Raw genomic sequence first — 27,372 nt, 5'->3', positions numbered from 1 at the left:
GTGGGTTGCGCTTCGGCGGGGCGGTGTGGACTTGTTGGGCCGAAGGGCCTGTTTCCACACTGTAAGTAATCTAATCTAATCTAAAAACTTTCATGATAATCTCCCAGTTCGTTTGCTGGTCATTTAGCTAAAACCACGTCATCTTGCAAGTGCAGTTTTGAACTCACTGTCCAAATGACTTTCTGATCTTTTAAAAAGAACAAGTCAGACGCTTCACAGAACTGGAAAACTAAAACCCAAACTCACTGGGTTCCAAACAACAATAATATATAAGAGTTTTCCTCACACCATCTCTGCATCGTTGATTGATGGGTTACTGGATTCGAAATGTTAATTCTACTTTCTCTCCACAGATGCTGCCAGAACTGTTGAGTTTCTCCAGCAATTTTTTAATGCAAGAAAAAAACACCATCTTAGCATCTACCCAGTGGAGTCTCCTCAGGATCCTTCAGGTATCCTCTCCATAAAACATACATACAAAAGCATACATGGGCGGCACGGTGGCACAGTGTTTAGCACTGCTGCCTCACAGTGCCAGAGACCCGGGTTCAATTCCCGCCTCAGGCGACTAACTGTGGGGAGTTTGCACGTCCTCCCCGTGTCTGCGTGGGTTTCCTCCGGGTGCTCCAGTTTCCTCCCACAGTCCAAAGATGTGCAGGTCAGGTGAATTGGCCATGCTAAATTGCCCGTAGTGTTAGGTAAGGGGTAAATGTAGGGGTATGGGTGGGTTGCGCTTCGGCGGGTCAGTGTGGACTTGTTGGGCCGAAGGGCCTGTTTCCACACTGTAAGTAATCTAATCAGTACAGAAAGAGGCCCTCTGGCCCATCAAGTGTGTCCCACAAACATATACCACTACCTACACTAATCCCAATACTCGCATTAAACCCATAGCCTTAAATGTTTTTATACTTTAAATGTTCATCAAAGTACTTTTTAAAGTTTGTTAGATTTCCTCACCTCCCAGGCAAAGTATTCCAGAGCTCCAGGGTGAAACCCTTTTTCATCAAATCCCCTCTAAAACTTCCCGCCTTCCACTTTAAGATCATGTCCCCTCGTTATTGACCCTTTGACTAACGGGAACAATTGCGTTCTGTTCCCCCAACCCTGTCTATGCCCCTCATAACCTTATAACCCTCTATCAGGTCCCCCCCTCAACCAAACAGAACAGCCTGAGTGTATCCAGCCTCTGGATTAGTGGTGCTGGAAGAGCACAGCAGTTCAGGCAGCATCTAACGTTGGATGCTGCCTGAACTGCTGTGCTCTTCCAGCACCACTAATCCAGTATTTGATTTTCAGCATCTGCAGTCATTGTTTTTACCTTGTATCCAGCCTCTCTCCATTGCTGAGGTGAAATACACTGGTGATTTTCCAAGACAGAAAGAAAGAAAACCCAATGATTTGATGGCTTGCCCCTGTAAGTGATAAATAACATAAAAGGAAGTTCATTTTGACAGGGCGTTCTGTAAATTCAGCCTGTCCCAGTCATTGAGGGGTAGCCCCTGCTGGAAGCTAGGGAACAGAACACACAGTGACTTTCACAAACAACAATGTGGTGATAACCTGATCACCTGATTCTGAGTCACATGGAACCACTGAATCCTTACTGCGTGGAAGCAGGCCATTCAGCCCATCGAGTCCACACCGATCCCACCAGGACCCACGCCCTCACCCTATCCCTGTAACCCTGCATTCCCCATGGCTAGCCTGCACATCCATGGCCATTTTATGGGATAGATATTGACCTGCACACTGGGGATAGCACCCCTTCATTTGCAACAAGCTGATAGAGTAAATAGGTCCTGAGGTTAATACCACACCCCAAACAATTGCAGTCAGTGATCTGAAGTGTCTTCAGCAGTGCTGAAAATGTGTTGCTGGAAAAGCGCAGCAGGTCAGGCAGCATCCAAGGAACATATGCCCGAAACGTTGATTCTCCTGTTCCTTGGATGCTGCCTGACCTGCTGCGCTTTTCCAGCAACACATTTTCAGCTCTGACCTCCAGCATCTGCAGTCCTCACTTTCTCCTGTCTTCAGCAGTGGCTCAGTTAGTAACATTTTTAACCCTGCATCTGGAGGTCCCACTGTCGGGCTTGCAAGTGCGCAGTGGATTAGGGGAACATGGGTTGTGTTCCCTTCCTGATTTTGGGAATGTGAGCCCAATGCCTCTGCCCATATCTGCTATCATTATCCTCCTGGAGGTATGAGCTGGTAGTGGTGAGGGAATGCAAGATTCCAATCTCCTAACTCCCAAGACAGCAAAGAATATGGGTGGTCATAGTAAGCTGTTTAGAAGGCACAACTAGTCCATTTACTTTTTCATTAAAGATCAGAAAAACTAGGAGCAGGAGTAGGCCATTCAGCCCCTCAAGGCCGCTCTGCCATTTGATACGATCATAGCTGATCTCATCTCCACTTTCCTGCCTATTTCCCATAATCCTTAAACCTATTACTAATTAAAAACCTGTCTAATTCCTCCCTAAGTGTATTCACTGTCCCAGCATCCACTGCGCTCTGGACTGGTGAATTCCGCACATTCACCACACTAAGTAATGATGCTGCTCTGAAGAGCCAGTGCAGGCAGTGGTGGGCTGAATGGCCTCCCTTCTGCGATGAAACAATCTGTGACACTGTTTGTGTATCAGTCTGAGTGGGTGTGCATTTGTGTGTATGAGCTTGTGAGTCTGTGTGTGGGAATAGGTGTGTGTGAATATGTGTGTGTGTAGGCATGAATGTGTGTATATAAGCTTGTGAGTTTGTGTGTTTATATGTGTGAATGTGTGTGTGTGAGAGAATGAGTGTCGGAGGGTGTATGTGTGTATGCATGTGAATGTGTTTCTATGAGCTCGTGAATCTGTGTGAGTGTGTGTGTGTGAATGTGTGTCTGAGTGCGTATCTCTGTGTGAATGTGCGTGTGCGTATGTATGTGGTTGTGAGTCTGTGTGTGCGAGAATGTGTGTGTGTGCGAGAATGTGTGTGTGTGCGAGAATGTGTATGTGCGAGAATGTGTGTGTGCGAGAATGTGTGTGTGCGAGAATGTGTGTGTGTGCGAGAATGTGTGTGTGTGAGAATGTGTGTGTGTGCGAGAATGTGTGTGTGTGCGAGAATGTGTGTGTGCGAGAATGTGTGTGTGTGAGAATGTGTGTGTGTGTGTGAATGTGTGTGTGTGTGTGAATGTGTGTCTGAGTGCGTATCTCTGTGTGAATGTGCGTGTGCGTATGTATGTGGTTGTGAGTCTGTGTGTGCGAGAATGTGTGTGTGTGCGAGAATGTGTGTGTGTGCGAGAATGTGTATGTGCGAGAATGTGTGTGTGCGAGAATGTGTGTGTGCGAGAATGTGTGTGTGTGCGAGAATGTGTGTGTGTGAGAATGTGTGTGTGTGCGAGAATGTGTGTGTGCGAGAATGTGTGTGTGTGTGTGAATGTGTGTGTGTGTGTGAATGTGTGTGTGTGCGAGAATGTGTGTGTGTGAGAATGTGTGTGTGTGTGTGAATGTGTGTGTGTGTGTGAATGTGTGTGTGTGCGAGAATGTGTGTGTGTGTGAGAATGTGTGTGTGTGCGAGAATGTGTGTGTGTGTGAGAATGTGTGTGTGTGTGTGAATGTGTGTGTGTGTGAGAATGTGTGTGTGTGAGAATGTGTGTGTGTGTGTGAATGTGTGTGTGTGTGAGAATGTGTGTGTGTGTGAATGTGTGTGTGTGCGAGAATGTGTGTGTGTGTGAGAATGTGTGTGTGTGTGTGTGTGAATGTGTGTGTGTGTGTGTGAATGTGTGTGTGTGAGAATGTGTGTGTGTGTGTGAATGTGTGTGTGTGCGAGAATGTGTGTGTGTGTGCGAGAATGTGTGTGTGTGAATGTGTGTGTGTGTGAGAATGTGTGTGTGTGTGAATGTGTGTGTGTGTGAGAATGTGTGTGTGTGAATGTGTGTGTGTGCGAGAATGTGTGTGTGTGTGTGAATGTGTGTGTGTGTGAGAATGTGTGTGTGTGTGTGAATGTGTGTGTGTGCGAGAATGTGTGTGTGTGTGAATGTGTGTGTGTGTGAGAATGTGTGTGTGTGTGTGAGAATGTGTGTGTGTGTGTGAATGTGTGTGTGTGCGAGAATGTGTGTGTGTGTGAGAATGTGTGTGTGTGCGAGAATGTGTGTGTGTGAGAATGTGTGTGTGTGTGTGAATGTGTGTGTGTGCGAGAATGTGTGTGTGTGCGAGAATGTGTGTGTGTGAATGTGTGTGTGTGTGAGAATGTGTGTGTGTGTGAATGTGTGTGTGTGTGAGAATGTGTGTGTGTGTGTGAATGTGTGTGTGTGCGAGAATGTGTGTGTGTGTGTGAATGTGTGTGTGTGTGAGAATGTGTGTGTGTGTGAATGTGTGTGTGTGTGAGAATGTGTGTGTGTGTGTGAGAATGTGTGTGTGTGTGTGAATGTGTGTGTGTGCGAGAATGTGTGTGTGTGTGTGAATGTGTGTGTGTGCGAGAATGTGTGTGTGTGAGAATGTGTGTGTGTGTGTGAATGTGTGTGTGTGCGAGAATGTGTGTGTGTGTGAGAATGTGTGTGTGTGCGAGAATGTGTGTGTGTGTGAGAATGTGTGTGTGTGTGTGAATGTGTGTGTGTGTGAATGTGTGTGTGTGTGAATGTGTGTGTGTGTGTGAATGTGTGTGTGTGTGAGAATGTGTGTGTGTGTGAATGTGTGTGTGTGCGAGAATGTGTGTGTGTGAGAATGTGTGTGTGTGTGTGTGAATGTGTGTGTGTGTGTGTGAATGTGTGTGTGTGTGTGTGAATGTGTGTGTGTGAGAATGTGTGTGTGTGTGTGAATGTGTGTGTGTGCGAGAATGTGTGTGTGTGCGAGAATGTGTGTGTGTGAATGTGTGTGTGTGTGAGAATGTGTGTGTGTGTGAATGTGTGTGTGTGCGAGAATGTGTGTGTGTGTGTGAATGTGTGTGTGTGTGAGAATGTGTGTGTGTGTGTGAATGTGTGTGTGCGAGAATGTGTGTGTGTGTGAATGTGTGTGTGTGTGAGAATGTGTGTGTGTGTGTGAGAATGTGTGTGTGTGTGTGAATGTGTGTGTGTGCGAGAATGTGTGTGTGTGTGTGTGAATGTGTGTGTGTGCGAGAATGTGTGTGTGTGTGAATGTGTGTGTGTGTGCGAGAATGTGTGTCTGAGTGCGTATCTCTGTGTGAATGTGCGTGTGCGTGTGCGTATGTATGTGGTTGTGAGTCTGTGTGTGTGTGTGTGTGTGTGTGTGTGAGTGTGTGTATGAATGTGTGCGTGTGTGAATGTGTGTGTGTGTGTGTGAATGTGTGTGTGTGTGTGAATGTGTGTGTGAGTGTGTGTGTGTGTGTGAATGTGTGTGTGTGTGTGAATGTGTGTGAGTGTGTGTGTGAATGTGTGTGTTTCTGTGCATGAATGCATGTGTATGAACTCGTATGTCTGTGTGTGAATGTGAGCGTGTGTGTATGAGCTTGTGAGTCTGTGAGTGTGTGGGCGCTTGTATATGCGAGTGTAAGTGATTATGAGGTTGTGTCTATAAATACGTATGTGTGTGTGTGTGTGTGGTATTTGCTGGTCTGTTATTTAAGCATTTGTTATTTAAGGCAGAGTCGCATTAGGTCAGACTGTGTTGGACAGAACCTGGGGCAGAACTACCCTCGTTATTCTGGTATTACCCTGTTCCAGACGTGGGACGGCTCTCTCTCTCTCTCTCTTTCTCTCTCTCCCCCACCGTCAGGCTGCTATTAAAGAGAGCTGCTGGGACTGCTGAGTACAATGCATCGCCCGCACCCAGGAATCAAGCCGGAATCTCAGTCCCAGCACTCGGTCCAATCTCTGCCTCCTGTAACATCTGTGTATCTATCGACTGCAAGGTATTTAGTTGAACTTTGAAAACCTAATACAGATCAAGTTTGAGATCTGTCAGGTCTCGCAAATAGATTTTGTGAGAAAGAAAGGAATATAACTTTGAAATAAGTCACTGTAAATTCAATGGGTTTTAAAATTGGAAGCAACTTTCAGAAGTGGCAAGGCAACATGATATTATTCAGTGATTGAATAATGGCAAGTTATATTAAACTGAAAGCAGGCATGTTGAATTAATGTTCAAGTTTAGCAAATGGGTTGTGGGTGGGTTGCTCAAATATTGATAATAGCTTATATCCCAAAATCATTTTACAATGTAAATTTGTTAGGAAATTTATTAGTTTGAAGTTAGACCAGTGAGGCATGTTGTGTGTTGTTAATATCCAGAACTGTGTGTTTCCTGATTTCATTGCCACACCATAAGACCGAGGAGTAGAAGTAGGTCATTCAGCCCATTGAGTCTGCTCTTTCATTCAATGGGGTCATGACTAATCTGATAATCCTCAACTCCACTTTCCTGCCTTTTCCCCATCACCCTCGACTCCCCTCACTGATTAACAACCTGTCTGTCTCAACCTTGAACATACTTAATGTCCCAGCCTCAACAGCCCCTCTTGTAGTGATTGTATTGAGGTCAGCCAGGTGGACCTCATAGAATCTGAGTTCCCTGATTAGGGCTGTTAATCTGGTCCAATCAGGGAACCCTGACTGACAGATAGAAACAGGAGTGTCAGAGGTTTTGTTCACTCTGAGAGCTGGCTCTGAGGGAGCTGGGTCAGTGTCTGGGACTCTCCACGTGTGATTAAAGGGGGACTTGGTGATGGGACACAGGTCTCTGTGTTGTTCTTTCACGTCTGTGGCATAGGATTCCACAGATTCACTCTCCTCTTAGAGAAAAAGTTCCTCCTGTCTTAAATGTGTGACCCTTTATTCTGGGATTATTCTCTCTGGTCCTAGACTCTCCCCTGAGGGGAAACAACCTTTCCACATCTCCCCTGTCAAGTCGCCTAAGAATCACATATGTTTCAATCAGGTCATCTCTCATTCTTCTAAACTCCAGTGAGTACAAGCCCAACCTACTCAACCTCTTCTCATTAACAGTCTGTCCATGGCTGGTTCATTGATGTAAGTCTGGGAAGTCTTTGAGTGAAATCAGTTGCCAATTGGTTAAAATTCATCCATTCAGTCATACAGCACAGAAACAGACCTGACTGTTCCAACTTCCTTTCAATAAGAATCTGCATTTTTATAGCAGTGTGAACATTTGGGGTTGGTTAGCTCAGTTAGTTGAATGGCTGGTATGTAATGCCACTAGCATGGGTTCAATCCCCGTACTGGCTGAGGTTACTATAAAGGGCTCCCCCATCTTTATGTTCTCCCCTTACCTGAGATGACATGACCATCTGGTTAAACAACACTAGTCATCTCTCTGTGATGGGGGAGTGGGACTGCGGTGATCCTACTTGTTTTTAATATCATAAAACATCGTAGGGCTCTCACAGGGAGTTGATTAAAATTTGGCACTACCCCATTTAAGGAGACAGTAAGGCAGGTGACCAAAAGCTTAATCAAAGAGACAGGTTTTAAGGTATGGAGCTAAAGTTGGAAAATGGGAGAGAGAGAGAGAGCAAATTCCAGAGCTTAGTTTACAGGCAGCTGAAGACACAACTGTCAATAATGGAGCAATAAGACTGGTCTTACAAACCAGACCAGGACTGGAGATCACAGAGTCATAGATTGGCTATACTGCAGGAGGAGGCCATTCAGTCCATCGTGCCTGCACGGGCTCTCTGAGCATTTTGACTTAGTACCAAACCCCTGCCTCTTCCCTGCAATGTTACATGCTGTTTGTGTTTAAATAACCATCCAATGCCCCTCTTGAAAGCCTCAGCTGAAGCTGCCTCCACCACATTTCCCGGTAGTGCATTCCAGAGCCGAAGTATTCGCACTTATTCCTCACCTCGTATTTTGCTCCTTTTGCAAAACGCTTTAACGTTTTGTCTTTCATGATTAACTTTTTCACAAGCGTTGAACCTTTGGAGAAGGGACTGAGGAAGGGGAACATTGCTGGACTGCATGGAATATCAGGGAGCTTCCGGAATGATTGAATAACACCAGAACGATGGGCCAAACTGCATAATTCTACAAACCCATTTGTATTGCTGATTGTTCTGATGGGCTTGTTTTTTGAAACCCTCTATCACATCTCCTCTTGCTCTTCTCCTCTCAAGAAGAAGAGTCCCAACGTTTTCAATCTGTCCTCATCACAGAAGTGTCCCATCCCGGGAACCATTCAAGAAGGCCACAGTTGAGAACAAGGTTGTGAGATTGGGGGGGACGATGGCATGAGAAGATTTAACAATATAGTCATTGAGTTATCAAACCAACCCGTCCATGCCGACCAGATATCCTAAACTAATCTAGTCCCATTTGCCAGCACCCGACCCATATCCCTCCAAACCCTTCCTATTCATGTACCCATCGAAATGCCTCTTAAATGTTGCAATTGTACCAGCCTCCACCACATCCTCTAGCAGCTCATTCCATACACGTATCACCCTCTGCGTGAAAAAGTTGCCTCTCAGGTCCCTTTTATATCTTTCCCCTCTCACCTTAAACAAAGTCCTCTACTTTTGAACTCCCTCACCCTCAACAACTACTCTACTCAATGGTCAAACAATAGAAGGACTCAGTTAAGAAATATTAACTCCATTTTAGTAACAAGAATCTTATTCCATCAGTTAAAAATAACAAGCACATCAGAGCAATCAGCAATACAAATGGTTTGTAGAATAATGCAGCACATCCAAAGGCCCTTCAGCCCTTTTCTTTCTGCTGCAATCCAATCACTTCTAAAGCTCCTGCTATTTCAAGCAGTCCAGCAAATGTTCCCCTTTCTAATTTTTTGTCTCATTCTCTTTTCAAAAAGTTTAACTCTTGTGAAAAGTATTATTCACAAAAGGTGCAAGATAAAACTTCATTGTTTCCACCTCTGTCTGAAGGTACTTAAATAATGCCAACCCTTTCTAGGCATCACTAACTGTTTACTGGTAGTCTTGCTTGCCTCCTTTAAAATGCTCCTAAGAACCTCCCTCTTTGCCCAAACGTTTTGACACCTGATCCCTTGAGGCTGGGTGTCACATTTTTACTGATGACACTCCTGTGACGATCCGGCTTTACTACATTGAAAGGTGCTATGGGAATGCAGGTTTTGATTACTGTTAGGAGGTAGTGTAGGCTGGAACTCAGTTATGTACTGTGGCCTTACTTCAGTATTGAGCATTGTTCATGGGACCTACGTTTGGCAAGGAGTGATATTCATCACTGGACAGGAACAAGTTCACAATCGATGTCTGTGAAACTCACTAGCGTCTTTAGGGAATCACAGAACAATATAGCACAGCAGGAGGCCTTTCAGCCCTTCTTGTCCTGTTTGAAGGAGCAATCGAATTGGTCCCACTCCTCCAATGTCCTGAAAGTTTCCCCTTTTTCAGTGAGTGACTATAATCTTTAACTTTTAACTTGACTCCTTATTTCTCTCCACCTTGTTCTGAAGGTTTTGTACCTAGGCGCTTGTACCTAAGATTGCGCCGTGTGTGGTGATATTGAAAACTTTTCACCGCCTTCCTGTATGTCAGTGTGAATAAAGTCTAAAGCTAAATCTGAAACTTTACTTTTGGAAATTGGATCTGCCTCCACCTTCTGGTCAGACAATGCATTGCAGATCATAACTTGCTGCGTTAAAAATGAATTCTCCTGGTCACCTGGTTTGGGGTTCTTGCTAAGAGACCAGGCCAGGTAAGTGTGGTGGATTTCCTTTCCTAAAGGACGTTAGTGAGCCAGATGGGTTTTTATGACAATTGACAATGATCACATGCTCAATATTAGACCATATTTTTATTTGAGATTTTATTGAAATCAGATTTCACCAGGCTTTCAAGACTCGGTCATTAAGTACATTCAAGACTGAGCTAAACAGATTTTTAATCAGGAAGGGAATGAAGGGTAATAGGGAAAAGGCTGGAAGGTGGGTATGAGGGTGATCAAATCAGCCATAATCTCATTGAATGGGATAGTAGACTCTGTGGGCTGAATGGCCTACTTCTGTTTCCAGGTCATATGGTCTGATGTTCTCAAAGTACTAACTTTTCCTTATCCTTTGCTCCTTCCAGTAAGTCCTCAGCACTGTGTAGGTGTCAGGCAGCTATGGCGGCTTTCAAAGGAATATGGACGCAACAGTTCTGGAGAGCAGTTTCTGGGGAATTTCTGGCGACTCTCATCTTCGTCCTTCTCGGCCTGGGCTCTACAATCTCTTGGGGAGATGAAAATGCACCTTTGGACATTGTCCTCATTGCTCTATGTTTCGGACTTAGCATCGCGACCATGGTGCAGTGCTTTGGTCACATCAGTGGGGGTCACGTGAACCCAGTGGTAACTGCTGCCATGGTGTGCACAAGGAAGCTAAGCCTGGCCAAGGGAATCTTCTACATCATCGGGCAGTGCCTGGGTGCCATATCTGGTGCTGGGATCCTCTACCTGATCACTCCATCCCGTGTTGCGGGTGAACTGGGAGTAACCAAGGTAAATCAAGTTCAGAGGGCAACCAGCTGAATGGGCAGCAATGGGGGTTGATCAGGACACCATCATTGCCAACCATGCTGGTAACAGACTCAGCTGTGACTCGGTGGGGAACACCCCAGCCTCAAGCAATTTGCCCCAGGCAGGATAGCACTGAGAGCATTCCACATTGTTGACTCTGCACCCTCCATGCTTTCAATTGAACAATAGCCTCTGTTTTATAAAGCAGAGCAGTGTCTCCGAGGATCTTGGCCCAGGATCACCCACCAACCAAAATGAGTAAAACAAACTATTATCTCAGCGTCATAATGCTGTTTGTGGAATCTCACTGTGGAATTCCTACATTCTGGTATTCCTAGATCCAATGAGTGCAGTGATGGTACTTCAGAAGGGTGACCATAAGAAATAGGAACAGGGGTAGGCCATTCAGCCCCTCAAGCCTGTTCAACTCTTCAATGGAGTCTGGCTGATCCACCACCCACTTTCCTGCCTTTTCCCTGTAATCCTCGATTCACTGATTGATCAAGAGTATATTTGCCTCCAAGATGCTTTGGGATTTGCTAAGGTTATGACAGCAATTAATTCATACTTTCATTTTCCAAACCAGAAAGATAACCTTTGAAATTGCTCTTTGTTTTTTCATATATTGATGCATAAATGTGGGCATTGCTAACTGAGCAACCGTGTATTGCCCGTCCCTAGTTACCCCCTTGAATTGAATTGAATTGATTGTCATGTGTACCGAGGCACAGTTGGTACCGAGGCAAGCTTTGTCTTGTGAGCAATACAGGCAGATCACAGAGTTAAGTAGCGTAGATAGTAAATAATAGGTAAACAGCAGCAAAAACAAAAACACAGGTACAGGCAAATGCTAAGAGTTTGTGAGTCAATTCAGTATTCTAACAACAGTAGGGTAGAAACTGTTTGGAAACCGACTGATGTGTGTGTGTTCAGGCTTCTGTACCTTCTCCCCGATGGTAGAGGTTGTAGAAAAACATTACCAGGGTGGGATGGATCTTTGAGAATGCTGGTGGCCTTTCCTTGACAGTGGGCCTGGTAGATGGATTCTCTAGATGGGAGGTTGGCCTTTGTGATTGTCTGGGCCAAGTTCACCACTCTCTGTAACCGTCTCTGATCTTGAATGGTGCAGTTGCCATACCAGGTAGTGATACATCCAGACAGAATGCTCTCGATGGCGCACCTATAAAGGTTGGCGAGGGTATTCACCGTCATGCCAAATTTCCTCAGCTGCCTGAGGAAGAAGAGATGTTGTTGGGTCCACTGTTGTAACCAGTGCGTCCACATGAAGAGTCCAAGAAAGCTTGTTGTGGATGACCACTCCCAGGTGCTTGACACTCTCCACTCATTCCACCTCTGTGCTGTTAATGTGTAGGGGGGCATGAGTAACATCCCGCTGAAAGTCAATAATGAGTTCCTTGGTTTTGCCGGCATTGAGAGCTACGTTGTTCTTAGTGCACCATTTTTCCAGGTCTTCCACCTCCCATCTGTAGTCTGTTTCGTCGCCATCTGAGATTCAACTGACTATGGTGGTGTCATCAGCGAACTTGTAAATGACATTAGTCTGGTATTTGGCGACGCAGTCATGGATATACAGTGAGTACAGCAGGGGGCTGAGTACACACCCCTGGGCATCCAGTGTTGAGTGTTAGTGAGGATGAAATATTGTCCCCAATCTTCACTGATTGTGGCCTGTGGGTCAGGAAACTGAGGATCCAGTTGCAGAGAGTGGGGCTGAGACAGAGATCACTAAGTTTAGTAATCAGTCTCAAGGGGATAATAGCATTGAAGGCTGAACTCTAGTCAATGAGTAGGATTCTTACGTAACTGTTCTTGGTGCCAAGATCTTCTAGGGAGGAGTGAAGGGCAAGGGGTATGTCATCTGATGTGGAATTGTTGGTCCGATAGGCAAATTGGAGTGAGTCAAGAGTCGTGGGGAGGCTGGAGTTGATTAATGCCATGACCAGCCTTTCAAAGCACTTCATGACCACTGAAGTTAGGGCCACTGGGCGGTCGTCATTGAGACATGCTGCATGAGCCTTCTTAGGTACAGGGATGATGTTGGCCCTCCTGAAACAGGCAGGGACAGTGGTCTGTACAGGGAGAGGTTGGAGATGTCCAAGAAGACCTCTGCCAGTTGATCTGCGCATGATCTAAGTGTACGGTCTGGTACTCCATCTGGTCCCCTCACTTTCCTTGGAGTCACACGAAGGAAAACTGATCTGACCTCTGATGCAGTGACTGTTGGGATAGGTTTGTCAGGACTTAGAGTCACCGAGATGTACAGCATGGAAACAGACCCTTCGGTCCAACCCGTCCATGCCGACCAGATATCCCAACCCAATCTAGTCCCACCTGCCAGCACCGGCCCATATCCCTCCAAACCCTTCCTATTCATATACCCATCCAAATACCTCTTAAATGTTGCAATTGTACCAGCCTCCACCACATCCTCTGGTAGCTCATTCCATACACGTACCACCCTCTGTGTGAAAAAGTTGGCCCTTAGGTCTCTTTTATATCTTTCCCCTCTCACCTTAAACCTATGCCCTCTAGTGCTGGACTCCCCGACCCCAGGGATAGGTGTTACCTCTCCACTGAAATTCTGCTCAAAGCAAGCATAGAAGGAGTTGAGACGATCTGGGAGGGATGTGTCATCGTCTGCTCTCTTACACTGTGGGGGTGAGCTGCCTTCTTGAACCGCTGCAGTCCATGTGCTGTAGATGGACCCACAATACCCTTAGGGAGGGAATTCCTGGATTTTGACCCAGTGACAGTGAAGGAACGGTGAGTGGTGGAGGGAGTTTGCAGGGGGTGGTGTTCCCATGTACCTGCTGCCCTTGTCCTTCTGGATGGAAGTGGTCATGGGTTTGGAAGGTGCTGTCTGAGGATCTTTGGTGAATTTCTGCAGTGCATCTTGTAGGTGGTACACACTGCTGCTACTGAGTATCGGTGGTGGAGGGAATGGATGTTTGTGAATGTGGGGCCAATGAAGTGGCTGCTTTGTCCTGGATGGTGTCGAGTTTCTTGAGTGTTGTTGGAGCTGCCCCCATCCAGGCAAATGGGGAGTATTCCATCACACTCCTGACTTGTGCCTTGGAGATGGTGGACAGCCTTTGGGAGTCAGATGAGTTACTCGCTGCAGTATTCATAGCCTCTGACCTGCTCTTGTAGCCATTGTATTTATATGGTGTAGTATTTATACCACTACTACTACTGCCCCTCGGATGCTGCCTGACCTGCTGTGCTTTTCCAGCACCACTCTAATCTAAACTCTGGTTTCCAGCATCTGCAGTCATTGTTTTTACCTATTTATATGGTGAGTTCAGTTCAGTTTCTGGTCAATAATAACCCCATGATGTTGATAGTAAGGGATTCAGTGATGGTAATGCCATTGAATATTGAGAGGCAATGGTTAGATTCTCTCTTGTCCAAGCTGGTTGTTGACAGCACTGAATGTGTGGCATAAATGTTTCTTGCAACTTAGCGGCCCAAGCCTGAATTATTGTCCAGATCTTACTACATTTGAACATGGACTGCTTCAGTATCTGAGGAATTGTAAATGGTGCTGAGCGTTGTGCAATCATTGGTGAACATCCCCACTTCTGACCTTGTGATGGAGGGAAGATCATTGATGAAGCAGCTGAAGGTGGTTGGGCCGAGGACACTCCCCTGAGGAACTCCTGCAGAGATGTCCTGGAGCTGAGATGACTGACCTCCAACAACCACAACCATCTTCCTATGTGCCAGGAATGGCTCCAACGAGAAGAGAGTTTGCCCCCTGATACCCATTGATTCCAGTTTTGCTCGGGCTCCGTGACACCACACTCAGTCGAATGCAGCCTTGATGTCAAGGGCTGTCCCTCCCCCCTCCCCTCTGGAATTCAGCTCCTTTGTCCATGTTTGACCCAAGGCTGCAATGAGGTCAGGAGCTGACTGACCCTGGCGGAACCCAAACTGGGTGTCACTGAGCAGGTTATTGCTGAGCAGGTGCTGCTTGATAGCACAGTTGATGAGGATCAACTCAGCGAAAGTGAGGACTGCAGATGCTGGAGATCAGAGTATATTCCTGATGAGGGGTTTTGCCTGAAACATTGACTTTTTGCTCCTCAGATGCTGCCTGAGCTGCTGTGATTTTCCAGCACCCCTCTAATCTAGCACTGTTGGTGACATCTTCCATCACTTTACTGATGATGGAGAGGAGATTGATGGGGCAGGAATTGGCTGGGTTGGACTTGTTCTGCTTTTTGTGTACTGAGCGGGATAATGTTCCATATTGTCAGATGGATGCCAGTGTTGTAACTGTACTGGAAGAGGTTGGCTAGGGAAGCGGCAAGTTCAGGAGCACGTGTCTTCAGTTCTATTGCTGGAATGTTGTCAGGGCCCAAATCCTTTGCAGTATTCAGTGCCTCCAACCATTACTGTGTGGAGTGAATCGAGTTGGCTAATGACTGGTTATCTGTGACTCTGGGGAGCACTGGAGGAGGCAGAGATGGATCATCTACTCAGCACTTCTGGCTAAAGATTGCTGTGAATGCTTCAGCCTTATCTTTGCACTGATATTCTGAGCTCTGAGCATAAATATATTTTTCCCTCTTGTTGGTTCCCTCACCACCTGCTGCAGACCCAGTCTAGCAGCTATATCCTTTAGGACCCGACCAGCTCGATCAGCAGTGCTACTGCTGTGCCAATTTTAGTGGTGGGCTTTGAAATCCTCCCACTCAGAGTACATTTTGTGCTTTTGCCAGCCCCAGCACTTCAACATAAAGAATTGTTCAACATAGAGGATGACCAATTCATCAGCTGATGGAGGAGGGTATAGGGTAACCAGGTAGAGGTTTCCATGCCTGTCTTTCAGCTGTTGCCATGAGGTCCAGAGTCAATACTGAGCACTCCCAGGGCAACTCTCTGCCAACTGCATACCACGGTGCCACCACCAGTACTGGGTCTGCCCTGCTGGTGGGATGGGGCATATCCAGGGATAGTGATGGGGATGGTGGTGTCTGGGACATAGTCATACTCACAGAATCATATCTTACAATGTCAGGCTGTGGCTTGATTAGTCAGTGAGACAGCCATCCCAATTGTGCAATCACCACCTCTCCACTCCACTGCCCTCCCCTCCCTACCCTACCTGCTCCACCCCCTTTCCCTGATGCAATGAGGTGTGTGTAGGTTCAACATGACTGTTCTCCATTCTCTCAGGAACCTTAGTCAATGACAGGTGGTCAGTCTCCTTTTGATGCTTTTTTGAGAATTTCCAGCAGTTGAACAACTGAGTCCTTGCTCAGCCATTTCTGAGGGCTGTTAAGAGTCAACCACATCATGGTGGGTCTGGAGTCATACATCGGCCAGACTGGGTAAGGGCGCAGATTTCTCTCCTGACAGGACAGATGTGACCTTGGTGGTATTTCTATAATGGGTTGTATTTGTACAGAGAGGAGTCTCTTGGCACACTGGGTGATGAGCCTGCTCCTGAGCTAATATCTCCAGGCTCAAGACCACTTCAAGAGTTGATAGGATGTTTCTAACATGCCAAATCAACTGATCAGCAAAGGGACAATCCTTCCAACACACTGATAGTAGGCAATAAGAGCAGAAAAGATTTCTAAGCCTGATGTGCCGCGATGGTCCTCAAATAAAAGATCTGGTCCATTGTTGGATGAGAGGTTCAGTGTGTGTGAACGTAACTTTTTTTCCCCTGGGATTTGACTCTTTCTACCCATTTCAAATTGTCCTTGATTTCAGGATCTTGCTTGATCATTAGGGACAGTAAGAGTAAGGTAAAAACAAGGACTGCAGATACTGGAAAGCAGATTCTAGATTAGAGTGGTGCTGGAAAAGCACAGCAGGTCAGGCAGCATCCGAGGAGCAGGAAAATCGACGTTTCCTTCATCAGGAATAGAGGCCACAAGTAAGTGTGATTGATAAATATTTAGATTTTAAAGTCGTCAATAGATTTGGAGAGGAACAGGATTAGGATATTGAGATAGAGGATTAACCATAATCATGTTTAAAGGTGAAGCAGACTTGAAGGGCCGAATAGCCTGTTCTCAATGTTAAAACACATTGCTCAGGTTCTGGAATCACCTGTAGGTCCAGTTGGAAGATTTCCTTCCCCTAAAAGACTTCAGTAAGTTTTCCCAACAATCGATGGTCGTTTCATGCTCATAGAGACTAGCTTTCAATTCTGGATTTATGAATTGAATTTAGATTAGATTACTTACAGTGTGGAAACAGGCCCTTTGGCCCAACAAGTCCACACCGCCCCACTGAAGCGCAACCCACCCATACCCCTACATTTACCCCTTACCTATGCTAAATTGCCCGTAGTGTTAGGTAAGGGGTAGATGTAGATGTAGGGGTATGGGTGGGTTACGCTTCGGCGGGGTGGTGTGGACTTGTTGGGCCGAAGGGCCTGTTTCCACACTGTAAGTAATCTAATCTAATCTAATCTAATCTAACACTAGGGTCAATTTAGCATGGCCAATTCACCTGACGTACACATCTTTGGATTGTGGGAGGAAACCGGAGCACCCAGAGGAAACCCACGCAGACACGGGGAGAATGTGCAAACTCCACACAGTCAGTCGCCTGAGGCGGGAATTGAACCCGGGTCTCTGGCGCTGTGAGGCAGCAGTGCTAACCACTGCGCCACTGTGCCGCCCACCAGTTGCTGCTGTGACAGGATTTGAACCCATTTCCCCAGAGCAATATCTTCGCTCTCTGGATTACTAATCCTTATCAAATTCCTGTAAAACAGAACAAGCAATTTGACATAAAGGCATTTGGATGGGTATATGAATAGGAAGGGTTTGGAGGGATATGGGCTGGGTGCTGGCAGGTGGGACTAGATTGGGTTGGGATATCTGGTCGGCATAGACGGGTTGGACTGAAGGGTCTGCGACTCTATCACTCTATGACTCCAATGATTGTGAACTTTAAGTGGAGCATAGATGATTTAAATTAGTTCATCTTGGTTGAGCTTTCCTCATTGAAAGTTTTGAATTAATCCCTTAAGCAATGTTTTCTCTAGTTGCTTCAAGCTCAGCAGAAATAAACCACCAAGCAAAGCTAGGGCAGTGAGTTTGTGAATAATGTCAAACGTCACTGAATACAATCATACAAAACACTGCACTTATTGAATTACTAATCAGAATTTACATATTCAACAAAAACTGTAAAAGCCCACTGCAGTAGGGTGACTCTTCATTGTCCTCTGGGCAATTAGGAATGGGCACTAAATGCTGGCCTGGCCAATGATGCCCACATTGAACAAACATTACTGAGTGTGTTATGTCTCAAACAAGCAAGAGGATACCTGTCCATTTTGGGCATCCACATTGAACTCTACATCGGAAAAGGAGTTAGATATCGTTCTTTGAGCTAAAATGACCAAAGGGAATGTGGGGAAAGTGGGAACAGGGGACTGAGTTGGATGATGAGCTGTGATCACCTTGAATGGTGTTGCAGGCTCGAAGGGCTGAATGGCCTCCTCCTGCTTCTGTTTTCTACCTTCTAATATTGAAAATGCAGAGCTAGTGTAATTACTGAAAATGAATTAACAATACAATCCTTGTTCATTACTGACAATTAATTACTTATCCTTTGAGTAAAGCCCCTTGAGGTACCTTTGAAGTCAAGCATCTGTTGCTGGCTCTGACTGAGAGTTTAGTTTGTTCGTGTTTGAGATAATTAGCATGCCAGCCCAAGATAGCTTCCTTCAAAGATAATGCCACAAAGTGACCTCTTGGCCCTGTTAGGTCAACAGAGTTCAGGCGTTTGTTAAAAAGTCTCTGAAAATGGTTAGATTAAGCAAACCAAGCCTTAAAACCAAAACACTCTAAACCCCGGAGCAGCTGACAAAACTTCTTCTTGATGTTGCAGATAAACAGGAAGCTTTCGGCAGGACACGGTCTATTGGTCGAGCTGTTTATTACATTCCAGCTGGTGTTCACCATCTTTGCTACATGTGATTCTAAGCGCGATGACCTCAAAGGGTCAACAGCTTTAGCCATTGGTCTGTCCGTGGTCATTGGGCACCTGTTTGCAGTAAGTGTATTGAACCACCTTTTAATCAATTGGGATTGATTGCAAGCTGCTTATATACCTCAGAGTTCCTGCTGACTTGTCTTCCTGTGCTCCAGGTTAACTACACGGGAGCGAGTATGAACCCTGCTCGATCATTTGGACCTGCAGTTATTACAGGGAAATGGGAAAACCATTGGGTAATTATCAGTCACTCGTCATTAGCAGCAATAATGCAATTACAAATTTTTCCAATTGCAGGTTATGTGGTCAAATTGGCACATTGCCCAGACTCAATGTGCTGAACGGCCTCCTTCAGTGATGTATTGATACCAAGATTTTTAAAAAGTTATTCACTCATGGGATATGGTGGGCTGGGCCAGGTATCTCTATTGCCCTTTGAGAAGGCGGTGGTGAGACAACTTCTAGAACCACTGCAGTCCACAATGCCCCTGAGGGAGGGATTTCCAGGATTTTGACCCAGTGACTCTGAAGGAATGGAGTTAAATTTCCAAGCCAGGATGGTGAGTGGCTTGGAGGGGAACTTGCATGTGGTGATGTTCCCGTCTACCTGCTGCCCTTGTCCTTCTAGATGGAAGTGGTCATGGGTCAAAGGGGCTGTAAACCATGTTCTGGCCACTCCCTAGCCTTACATATTTTCCCATTCAATTTCTATCTTCTCCATAATGGTTCCTAAATGTGCTTCCACTGTCGTTTCAGACAATGCACTTCAGATCGCAACAAGTCGCTTTGTAAATAAATTCCTCCTTTTTTTTTGTCCATCGAGTGTCATAGCGAGCAATGAACAGAATGACATCCACTTCCCTCCCACATTAGACACTACCAGCTGCCAAAGGTTTCCAGTAGGCAGTGTGGCCTAAACCTGTTGGAGCTTAAAACAATACAAGACAGGAAGGACTGCAGATGTTGGAGGTCAGAGTCAATGGATGTGAGGCTGGGAGAGCACAGCAGATGGGGAGCAGTCCTGATGAAGGGTTTCAGCTCAAAACTTTGACCTTCTTGCTCCTCAGATGCTGTCTGACCTGCTGTGCACGCCCAGCTCCACATCTATCGACTTAAGACAACAATGAGTTGGAGCAGGCAGTTTAGTCTTACCAACTCCACCATTCAATAAGCATGGCTAAACATTGTCCTCAATCTGACTTTCTCCATTTCCATCTTATGTCTTAATTCCCTTAAAATCTGCAGTTAGCTCAGTTGGCTGGATTCTCCAACACACAAGAGATGCTAACAACATTGATTCAATTCCTGCACTGGCTGAATATCCTGTGTAGGTCCCAATGTCTCTCCTTGCCCTGAGGCATGGTGAGTCTCAGTATAAAATACTGCCAGTTGCCTCTGTCTAATGAGAGAGCAGGGCTGTGGTGATTTTACTTTTACACATAAACATCTAGTGATTCCAGAATCAAGCATCCACAGCCCTCTGGGACAGAGAATTTCAAAAACTCAACACCTTCTGAGTGAAAAGGATCCTCCTCATCTCAGTGCTAAAAGGCTGGACTCTTCTTCAGAGACTGAGCCCATGTTCAAGATTCTCCAGCCTGGGGGGGTCTCCTTTCTTGTAGTATTTGTTGACTCTCTTAAGCCTTCATAGAATCCCCACAGTACAGAAAGAGGCGATTCAGCTCATCAAGTCTGCACTGACCCTCCGAAGAGGAGTATCCCACCCAGACCCACCCAATAACCCCACATTCCCCATGGCTAACCCACCTAGCCTGCACATGCCTGGACACTATGGGGCAACTTCCCATGGCCAATCCACCCTAACCTGCACATCTTTGGACTGTGGGAGGAAACCGGAGCACCCGGAAGAAACCCACACAGACACGGGGAGAATGTGCAAACTCCACACAGACAGTCGACCGAGGGTGGAATCAACCCTCGATCCCTGGCGCCGTGAGGCAGCAGTGCTAACCACTGAGTCTCTTCCATATGTTTCAATTCCAATCACTCTTCAGTCTTATAATCCAACCCAAGCCCAATGACCCACCCCTATGTTTGAGGTTCAATGTCTCTACCTTTCTCATTGTGTTATTCCACTTCCCTCCTTACCTACAGGTTTACTGGGTGGGCCCTATGATGGGTGGAATCATTGCTGCCGCCTTGTATGAATATCTCTTCTGCCCAGACAAAGAACTGAAGAACTATCTTAAGGATATTCTTAAGCCTATACAACCTCCCGGCGACAAATGCATTGAGGCAGAGGACAACAGGAGCCAAGCTGTTGAATACGAGGACTTGGTCATCAAACCTGGAGGTTCTGAAATCATTGCCATGGATAAAAATGAGGATAAGATGGAAAAAGATGTCACAAAAGAACTTCTGTCATCTGTATGACTAGCAAAGGGCGTGGAAAGCAGAGACGAGGATTGCAAACTCTTGAGTGTGAGTGTCATTTCTCTAAAGGAAACAGATCTGTTGTAAATACGTGGTACCGTGTACCTCTTTGACAACTGTTAGAGAAATTATTCATTCACCGAATCTCAGAATGGTGCAGGAGGAACCATTCAGCCGATCATGCCTGCACCAGTTCAATCCCCTAGTGCCAGGTTCCTGCCTTTTCCCCATGTCCCTGCTCACTATTTCTATCCAAATAACTGTCCAATGCCCCTCTTCAATGCCTCAAGTGAATCTGCCTCCCTCACATTCCCAGGCAGTGCATTCCACACCCTAACTGCTAGCTGGGTGAGGAAGGATTCACCCTTGCTTCAGCTACAGCTCACTTTAAGTCTTGTTTCCTTTATGAGTTGGAATGACTTCTCCCTATCAACTCTATCCAGTCCCCTCATGGTTTAAAAAATCTCTATCAAATCTGTTGTAAAAATGATACAATTATTTTTAGAATATTTCAGGAAGGTGACACAAAAGGATGAAGTCATTGAATCCTGACAGTGTGGAAGCAGGCCAATTGGCTCATCGAGTCCACACTGAAGAGCACCCCACCCAATCTCTAACCCTGCATTTCCCATGGCTAATCCATCTAGTCTGCACTCTGGGCAATTTCCCATGGCCAATCCACCCTAACCTGCTCATCTTTGGACTGTGGGAGGAAACTGGAGCACCTGGAGGAAATCTACACAGACCCGGGGAGAACGTGCAAACTCTACACAGACAGCCACCTGAGGCTGGAATTGAACTTGGGTCGAAAAGTGTGGTGCTGGAAAAGCACAACAGGTCAGGCAGCACTTGAGGAGCTGGAGAGTTGATGTTTCAGGCATCTAAGCCCTTCACCAGGAACCTGGGTGCCTGGTGCTGTGCGGCAGGAGTCATCTCCTCCAGGTCATATTTGAGTCAGTTGGTTGGTGGATCCCCTTTTATCCAGTTCACTCAGATATTTATACGGAAGTTTATTTTGAAGAATGTGATTATATTATGTAGTGATGGAAAGGTTCCTTGACCCAATGCCCTTCCAAGTGCCTCGTTACCAGTGAAACTTTACGGATGGTGATGAATCATTTTGGATTGAACCAGTTACCATTGAAAGTCTTTCACAACGTAAGATGCAAGGGTGGTTATGTTTCTGCTGAATGTTTTCCGATGACACTGCTGCTGGGAATGTAACCATGCAACTAACTGTGCCTTGCTGAAATAGCCAATTCACAATTAGCGTTGATGCTCACACTGGGGCTCAGATGCACTTACAGATATTCACCTGCACCCTGCAGGCAAGAGGAACATGTCCAAGCATATTCTTCCTTTTATCAATCAGGGGAAAGCAAAGAGGATAATAATTCTCTGAGCCATTCTCCATGACACCACAGACAATCAGCAGGCCATGCAATGTTGAATCAACATTCTTGCACGAGTCCCTGATGCATGCTGCACAGTTTCGACAAGTTGTTTCTCTCTTCAGTATCAATTTAACCGATAGTCATTGGTTTCAGCTGCGCCTCAGTTGGTAGCACTATCAACTTGAATGAATTGCAAGATCAGGGGTTTCAATCCTGCTCCAGGGGATCCAGGTTATAAAGAAACAAAAGCTGATGCTGCCATGTAGTTTTGTGAGGGAACCCTGGGGGAGAGGACCTTAGACTGACCCTGTCACATGTGTGTTATGATTTGGAGGTGCCAGTGTTGGACTGGGGTGGCCAAGACAAAAATCTCACAAAATCAGGTTATAGTCCTCCAAGTTTACTTGGAAGCACTAGCTTTCAGAGCGTTGCCCCTTCGTCAGGTAGCCACAACACTAATTGTGAATTGGTTATCTCAGCAATCCATAGCTTCCTGAAGACGGAGCAGCGCTCCAAAAGCTTGTACTTCCAAATAAGCCTGTTGGACTAGAACCTGGTGTTGTGTGATTTTGAACGTGTTAAATATCCCATGCAGGGGAGTCGATTTGGGTTTCCTGACCATCACATTAACAGACTACCTGGTCATTAGAACATTCCCCTTTGTGGGAGCTGGCTGTGCAAAAATTGGTTACTATGTTCCTCATATTACAGCACTGATCACACTTCAATGACTATATTAAATTACTTCAGTGACTGTATCAATCACTTTAGGATCCACTGAAGTCCTAAAGGCGCTATATAAAACCAACTGTTTTCTGCCTTTACCTCCTTGACAAAGCTTTTGGTCACCTGCCATAATATCTCCTCCAGAGATTCACTGACAACATCGCTGTGCCGCACCTTTGAAGGCTCATCCTTTTTTAAGCTGTTATGTAGATGCCTGCTGTTGTTGTTATACCAAGTGAGGCTTTATTACTAGTCATTTTTTTCTAGTTTATCTCAATTCATGTTTCATTAAAAGGAGACGTATACTGTTCTTTGTATCTAATAGATATGTTCAGCCTTTCTGCCATTTGAATAGGTTGGTAGCCAAGTTTAAAATGGTCTCACTCTGTAGATTTGAAAAAAAAACCAGGCATAGTTTGAATGAACTATGATCTCTGGATTTCATTTCTGAATTATCGGAGATGTAGCTGCCTGAGTTTTATTTTCTTAAACTCTTTGCACTTTAACCTAATGTGTTGTTGTTTTGAAATGTTTGTAAGACTTTACTTCAGGTAGGCTAATTAAATCTTCTTCCAAGGGCCAAAAATACAGAAAGTCTTGTGATGCATGTTTCCCTACACCATCATCAACATTGAAACTAGGAGGAGGCCATTCAGCCCTTCGAGCCTGCTCCACCATTCAGTTGAATCATGTCTGATCATCCAACTCAATGCTATATTCCCACTTCCTTTGCAAATTATTGGGTAAAGTGTCAGCTTTTTAAAAAAGATTATTTAGAGAAGCAAGGTGCACTGTCTATTGCATTGGCCCAGCATTTATTGCCCGTCCCTAGTTGCCCCTTGAGAAATTGGGGACGAGCTGCCTTCGTTAAACGCTGCAGTCCATGTGCTGCAAGTAGACCCACAATGCCCTTAGGGAGGGAATTCCAGGATTCTGACTCAGCGACACTGAAGGAACAGTGATATATTTCCAAGTCAGGATGGTGAGTGGCTTGGAGGGGAACTTGCAGGGGGTGGTGTTCCCATGTACCTGCTGCCCTTGTCCTTCCAGATGGAAGTGGTCGTGGGTTTGGAAGGTGCTGTCTGAGAAACCTTCCCAAATGTTTGCAGTGCGTCTTGTAGATAGTACACACTGCTGCTACTGAGCATCAGTATTAGAGGGAGTGAATATTGAAGGTGGTGGACAGAGAACCAATAAAATGGGCTACTTTGACCTGGATGGTGTTGAGCTTCTTGAGTGTTGTTGGAGCTGCACCCATCCAAGCAAAGGTGGAGTACTCCATCACCCTCCTGACTTGTGCCTTGTAGATGGTGGACAGGTTTTGGGGAGTCAGGAGGGGAGTTGCTCGCTGCAGAGTTTCTAGCTGTTGCGCTCCTTTTGTAGGCACAGTGCTGTATCAGTTTCTGATCAATGATAACTGCTGCCCCACCTCCCTACCCTCTCCTCTTCACCCTCAGGAGGTGTATGGTGGGGGATTCAATGATGACAATGGCATTGACTTTCAAGAGGCAATGGTTAGATTCTCTCTTCCTGGAGACGGTCATTGCCTGGCATTTGTGTGGCACAAATGCTGCTTGCCACTTGTTGGCCCAAGCCTGGATATTGTCCAGATCTTGTTGCACATGAACATGGACCGCTCTAGTATCTGAGGAGTTGTGAATGGTGCTGAACACTGTGCAATCATCGGTGAATATCCCCAAATCTGATCAAATGATGGAGGGAATGTCATTGATGAAGCAGCTGAGGATGGTTGGATCCAGGACACTACCCTGAGGGACTTCTGCAGGGGAGTCCCGGAGCTAACATGACTAACCTCCAACAACCACAACCATCTTCCTATATTTTGTCAGGGTTTCTCAATGCTACACTTGGCCAATCTCACGACATCTCTGGAATTCAGCTCTTTCACTCATGTTCAAACCAAGGCTGAACTAAGGTCAGGAGCAGAGCACAGAGATCCCAAGATGAACTCACAACGCATTCTATGGAAAGCCTGTGGAGCCAAGCTCACCTGAGATTAATACTTTCTCCTTTACAGAGCCTGGAATATTCTGGAAATGAGGTAGGGAAGGGGGAAGATGGCGAGTTTCTAGATCACTTCATAGGATTGTGGAGAGATCAGCCAACTGGACCTCAGAATATCAGTTCCCTGATTGGGGCTGTTAATCTGGTTCAAGCTGGGAGTCTTGACTGACATAGAAAAGGGATAAGTGTCAGAGGTACTGACACTCTGGTGCCTGACTGTGTGTGAGGCAGTACATAGTCAAGGGTTGGTCATGTGTAAATAAAGGATGACATGGTAATAGATACCAGCCTCTGTGGAGTTATTTCAATTTCTTTGTATCAATGGTGAATGGAAAAGGCAGGATGAAATTACTTTTATAAAGGTAGTTTCAGATGACTTAGCTGTTCCCATTCAATGACCCCTATTCCCATTCCCATAATCCCATTCAATGCTTGTGAGATTATGAATGTGCAGCTATACGCTCATCTAGTGGTTAAAACAACATCGATAATTCGCAAGAAGACAGCCCAGGGCAGGGTAAAAGCAAAGTACTGTTAGATAGCAGAAATAAGAACAGAAAGCACTGGAGAAACTCGGTGGATTTTTCTCAGAATTGAAAAAAAATCATATCGGACTCAAAATGTTAACTCTGTTTGCCGCTCCACAGATGCTGCCGAACCTGCCGAGTTTTCCAGCAATTTCTGTTTTTATTTCAGAGGCAGTAATCATGCAAGTGTTGTTAAGTGATACATGGGGGAGGCAGTGGTGCAGGAATGATGTCATGGGACTAGAAATCCAGGTACCCAGGTCAATGTTCTGGGGATATGGGTTCAAATCCGACCATAGTAGATGGTGCGATTTAAATTCATTAAATGTTAGCCTAGCGCTGACCATAAAGCCATTGTTATATAAAAAAAAGAATACATCTGCTTCACTAGAGTCCTTTAAGCAAAGAGGTCTGGCCTCTGTGTGACTCATAGCTGCCCTTTGGGGAATAAATATTGGTCCAACCAGTGATGCCCTCATCCCATGAACGATGGTTAAAAAAACCAGCAGAAGAAACGCTCACAACGTCATTTTGAACGAGCTAATATGTTAACAAACACATCTTCACCTTCATCTCAACTCCTAACTCAGGAAACCAAGATACCATAGAGTGCGCTCTTAAAAAATACCTCGCACACATCGTTGACTCTTCATATGTCTTGCAGAGTAACACACAGAGCTTTTCCCTCACAGTAAACCCGTTTGTGGAAACTCAAAGTTAGGGGGGGGGCTTGAGAAGTTACTGGTCCTACAGGGATCATCCATGATTGCAGGGTGTCTCCCGTTGACCTCCTTGAATCCAGGTTTCCAGCCAACTAGCTGCAGGTTCCATCCAGAGTTAGAACCTTTGAAGTCAGAAAGCACATACACTGGGTCCCTTAAGGGTATCGCAGCAGGTGGATAAAGTGGGTAACAAGGCATATGGGATACCTACCTTTACTGGTCAAAGCATAGAGTTTAAGAGAAAGGAGGTGATGCTGGAACAGTACCTCCATGTACATGTTTCGTCAATATGTACAGGTTGATTTAGAAAATAAGTTTGAGAAAAAAAGACCCAGGAAAGGTCAGAGATGACGTGAGATTAAGTTTTTTCAACGCTAGGAATGATTGGATGAGCTGAGATCTGTTTGTCATAACTGAGCTTGGATATGAGGGGTGAAATGGCCTCTTTCTGCATATAACAGCGTACCAAGTGTTGAATCTTTGGTCATGTCTGGACACACTATTGGTTTGCAGTTTCAAAGATGTGAAGCAAGCTTAACTAATAGCCCATGCAGCCCATTACAGAACCTGACCCATTCAACCTGATGAAAGCTTGTGATTTTCCAAATGAGCGTAGTCTAAATGATGATCATGTGGTTTTAGAAATAAAATCCCCTCCCAATCTGATCCCCAGTGCGTCTGTGATTAGACTGGGATGTTGCAATCTACTTCCATTTTTATGAAACGTTGCTCTGTTAATTAAGCAGCAAGAAATACTTTCAGTACATCAGCTTCCTCTGTGGACTAATTGAACGGGGCTGCCTCATTAAATTCATTCAGGTTGATCCCTCTCTCTATAGGAAGCAACGGGATTGCAAAGAATACAACTTGCAGCAAAGCTGACACTAATGAGTGGAATTACTGCTGGATATTGCTATGGGAGCAATCAAAACATCTCGACTACATCTTCAACACTGCAATGAGCTTCTGCTAACTGAAGGATTGCCCAGCTTTCATAAGTGGTGCTCCCTTTTTTTAACATTCCAAGTGGAGGCCTGTGTGTGTGTGCGTATGTATGTATGTGTGCGCGTGTGTGTATGGAGGGGTGTGTGTGTGTGTGTGCAGGAAATTACTCAGGACCTGAAGGCACATGTGATTTATTTTAACAGAGAAACCAA

General features: G+C 45.5%; 1 protein-coding gene across 2 annotated transcripts; it reads left to right on the top strand.

Moving 5' to 3' along the window:
- Window positions 1-5,628: 5,628 nt before the first annotated feature.
- On the top strand, window positions 5,629-27,372 carry aqp4 (aquaporin 4). Of its 2 annotated transcripts, XM_072569724.1 has the most exons (6): window positions 5,629-5,847; window positions 10,012-10,420; window positions 18,323-18,487; window positions 18,583-18,663; window positions 20,543-20,869; window positions 27,055-27,372. In XM_072569724.1, exons 1-5 carry the CDS (start codon window positions 5,750-5,752, stop codon window positions 20,819-20,821), a joined length of 1,032 nt encoding a protein of 343 aa, XP_072425825.1. In that variant the 5' UTR covers window positions 5,629-5,749; the 3' UTR covers window positions 20,822-20,869; window positions 27,055-27,372. The 2 variants fall into 2 exon arrangements, with proteins under 2 accessions (XP_072425825.1, XP_072425824.1); XM_072569723.1 differs by lacking the exon at window positions 27,055-27,372 and having other exon boundaries at window positions 5,630-5,847; window positions 20,543-25,575.

The sequence above is a fragment of the Chiloscyllium punctatum genome, chromosome 5, assembly GCF_047496795.1.
Source record: "Chiloscyllium punctatum isolate Juve2018m chromosome 5, sChiPun1.3, whole genome shotgun sequence".
NCBI classification, from domain to species: Eukaryota; Metazoa; Chordata; class Chondrichthyes; order Orectolobiformes; family Hemiscylliidae; genus Chiloscyllium; species Chiloscyllium punctatum.
The sequence above is the reverse complement of the archived record's forward strand: the minus strand, read 5'-3'. Positions and strand labels throughout refer to the sequence as shown.